Source organism: Pteropus alecto, unplaced genomic scaffold, assembly GCF_000325575.1.
Source record: "Pteropus alecto unplaced genomic scaffold, ASM32557v1 scaffold214, whole genome shotgun sequence".
Lineage (NCBI taxonomy): Eukaryota > Metazoa > Chordata > Mammalia > Chiroptera > Pteropodidae > Pteropus > Pteropus alecto.
The window spans coordinates 502,278-505,657 of record NW_006435787.1 but is presented as its reverse complement, the minus strand read 5'-3'; the positions used below and the strand labels follow the sequence as shown (position 1 = coordinate 505,657).

General features: G+C 68.0%; 2 protein-coding genes across 2 annotated transcripts in view; one reads left to right on the top strand and one right to left on the bottom strand.

Moving 5' to 3' along the window:
* NACAD (NAC alpha domain containing) overlaps window positions 1-1,650 on the top strand; it is a 6,280-nt gene extending 4,630 nt beyond the window's left edge. The window contains exons 4-9 of the mRNA XM_025046511.1: window positions 34-340; window positions 465-562; window positions 649-720; window positions 981-1,127; window positions 1,198-1,341; window positions 1,426-1,650. Coding sequence (XP_024902279.1) covers window positions 34-340; window positions 465-562; window positions 649-720; window positions 981-1,127; window positions 1,198-1,341; window positions 1,426-1,650 — 993 coding nt within the window. The remainder of the gene's footprint in view (window positions 1-33; window positions 341-464; window positions 563-648; window positions 721-980; window positions 1,128-1,197; window positions 1,342-1,425) is intronic.
* Window positions 1,651-2,692: 1,042 nt separating this feature from the next.
* The window catches only part of CCM2 (CCM2 scaffold protein), a 12,348-nt gene continuing 11,660 nt past the window's right edge, over window positions 2,693-3,380 (bottom strand). The window contains exon 9 of the mRNA XM_015589027.2: window positions 2,693-3,242. Within this exon, the coding sequence (XP_015444513.2) occupies window positions 2,833-3,242 (410 nt within the window). The 3' untranslated portion in view covers window positions 2,693-2,832. The remainder of the gene's footprint in view (window positions 3,243-3,380) is intronic.

The window sequence follows — 3,380 nt, the reverse complement described above, 5'->3', positions numbered from 1 at the left end:
CCCCGAGTCCCCTGCCCCTGCCAGTGCCCCCAGGAAGACTTAGTGGAGGAAGTGGAGACCCTGGGCCCCCCACCGCCACAGGCAGGAACCCAGCAGGCAATGGCCACCTTCTCAGGAACCACAAACCCCCCCAGGGCTGGACAGCAGGTCAGCCTCCAACCCCACCCACCCCTCTTCAGCCCCGAGGTGGCCCCTGTGGGGGACACCTATACCAAAGACCCAGCCTTGCAGACCCCGTCCCCCCGCCAAGTGCCTCCGGGCTCTGGGCCCTGGAGCCTGTCCAGCCCTCGAGACCTCCAGGCCGCCGAGCTACAAGATGACGGGGACAGCCTGGAGGAAGGTGAGGGGCGGCCGGAGCACTGCCCTCGCAAGGCCCAGGAGGCGGCTGGGCCTGGGGGCGGGGCCCGCACGGACCCGGCAGAGCCAGAAGGCAGGGGCTGCCCTCACGCCTCCCCTGTCCCCAGAGTCACCCCGGGGGCCCTCGGACAGCCTTGAGGAGTCGTCGGCTGAGCTGGAGGAGCAGGCCCTGTCAGGACCGCAGGCCACACAGTGCCCGGCCCAGGTGCTGGCCGGGGGGAAGGTGCGCCCGGGGCCCCACAGCCCACCCCCCACAGCCCATCCTCAGTGCTCAGACCCGCCCTTCCCCAGGCCCTGGCCGGCCGCAGTGAGGAGACCATGGCCAAAGCCAAGCAGAGCCGCAGTGAGAAGAAGGCCCGGAAGGTGGGCGGGGCCCTGCTCCTTGGGGGAGGGGCCGGGCTGGCCAAACACCCCACCCACCCATGGCCGATACACCCCCTCGGTGGGGCCTTTGCGGGGCATACAGTGACCAGACACCTTGTGAAATAACTGGGCCCAGTCAGCCTGCGTCCAACACCCTGCTCTGCACACAAGGTTGGGGGCCTGGGAGGGTCCACCCAGCACCCCCACTCCGCGGGGAACCAGGGCGGGGAGCACCCAGGCCTGAGCCTGCCGCCCCCCAGGCCATGTCCAAGCTGGGCTTGCGGCAGATCCACGGTGTCACCAGGATCGCCATCCAGAAGGCCAAGGACATCCTCTTCGTTATCACCAAGCCTGACGTCTTCAAGAGCCCGGCCTCTGACACCTACGTGGTCTTCGGGGAGGCCAAGGTTGGCGGGCTGGGGCCGGGCGGGGCGGGCTGTGGGCTGCCCAGCAGGGCTGACAGCTATGCCCGTGCAGATTGAGGACCTCTCCCAGCAAGCGCACAGAGCTGCCGCCGAGAAGTTCAAGGTGCCCGCAGAGCCCTCCACCCTGGGCCCTGAGTCGACGCCCGGGCCGCGGGTGAGACTGGGATGTGACGAGAACCGGGAGGAAGACGAGGAGGTGAGGTGAGGGCCCGGGGCGGAGGCGCGGGCTCCTGGCCGGGGGAGGGGCAGCCCCAGCATCTCCTGCTGTCTGTCCTTGCAGGTGGACGAGGCGGGGCTGGAGCTTCGGGACATTGAGCTGGTGATGGCACAGGCCAACGTGTCCAGGGCCAAGGCCGTGCGGGCCCTCAGGGACAACCAGAGCGATATCGTCAACGCCATCATGGTGGGTGGCTGCCCCTGCGCCTGCGCCTGCGGCTGGCTCCGCTGGGCCCCTCCCTATCCCTGGCCTGACTCTCTGAATTTCCTGCAGGAGCTGACGATGTAGCTGCTGACCAGCTCCTGGCTGCACCTGCCTCCCAGCTCTGTGCTCAATAAATGGGGGTCCCCACCGCCTCTCTGCTTCTGCTCCAACTGCTCCCCAAATGCAGCCCCTGGCCAAACGGGATGTGAGGTGTGAGGCGGCTTTCGGGAGCCACAAGACACCCAAGGACGATGGTGGTCCTCCCTGTGTCCCAGAGGGTGGTGGCCCTCCCCCATGATCTGGAGGCACCCGACTTGCCCAGAGATTGCAGGCAGTCTGGTCACTTGGCTATGGCCCCAGGTGTGGGCCGGGGGACTGAAGTTCCTTAAGGAAGTCCCCACGGAACCAGGGCTGGGGAAGCTGCGGGACGGCAGCCTGCGCTCCAGGTCGAGGCGGCCCATCCTCTCCACGTCCTCTCCTCCAAACAAGAGACCCACAGTGGGCGCCCCACAGTGGGGTGCCATGTCCTCCCTCCCCGAGGCATCCTGCCCACCCGGTCAGGGTCTCCCAGGGCGGAGGCGCCTTCTGAGGGGGCGTCTTGGGGCTGGGCCTCCCCATGCCTGCCCCACGGCCTCCAGGCTGCACCCTGGGCATACCCCAGCTGCCTCTCCACGTGCACGGGCACGGGCGAGGCTGAAGCCACGGGGCTTCTGGGGGATAGGTGAGGGCACAGAGGCCCCGTGGGAACCCAGGCTCCAAGGTGACGTGCCCTCAGGCTGGAGACGGCACTTCTGGTTGGGGACACAGTGGGAAAGTGGACACAGGGTTTGCTGTGGAGACCACCCGCAGTGGCAGGTGAGACCTGGGGACTCAGGGATTGGGCAAGGGGCCAGAAGAGAGCCAGCGCCCCTCAGAGTGGCCAGTGTCTGGGTCCCGACAGGCCGGGCTCACCCACAGGTGCCAGGCCACCTGCTCCCAGCCCCACGTCCAGGCAGGGAAAGCCCTGCTCTAGCCTCCCAGGGCCAAGGCTGGGCAGCATCGGCCTAGGGCGGCCCTGACCGCCGTGCCAGCCCCGGGAGCGTGGGCCCCGGATGGCGAGGACCAGACACAGTGGCAGCAGAGGTGAGCGGGTCACATTGCAGTAAACGTCTTTAAAGGTCTCTGAGGGTTGACAGGAACGTCATGTGCAAAACCGACAGCTGTGCGGGGCCCGGCCACGGGACACCCGCCCCTGTCTCCTTCACAGTAGAGGGCCCCCCGCAGTGGTCAGGCTGAGTCCTGGTCCAGGCTGCAGCCCAGGGCCTCGATGTCGTTGCTAATGTCCGAGATCATGCGGTCCCACTCGTCTCCCTCCGAGGGCACGGACTGGTCATCCGAGCTGCCCGCCGCCCTGTTCCCATTGGAGGTGGAGGTGGACGTGGAGCTCGTGGCCCGCCGGTACCGGCCGAAGCTGTCGGTGATGATGCCACGGCCGTCCTTCACCCCGATGGTCTCCAGGAAGTTCTCAAAGTGCTGGCCGTCCTTCTCAGGGATGAAGGGCCGCAGACCTGGGCCACACAGCATGGCTGACCCCCCCCCGCCCGTCCCCCGCCACCTCGCGACATCCCATGGGCAGCGAGTTCGGGCCCAGTCCCAAGGCCACTGCCTACCCTGGGCGCCCCGCACCAAAGGGGGAGCTACTTAGGAGCCCTTGGCCCCTGGTGGGCTGCAGGGCAAGTTTCCAGGTGGGGGAGACCCAGGAGGGGGCAGAGGATAGCTGGTGGGGGCCGAGCAAGGCACCCCCACCTCTGCCGGGACCACCCACTTGTGGACGA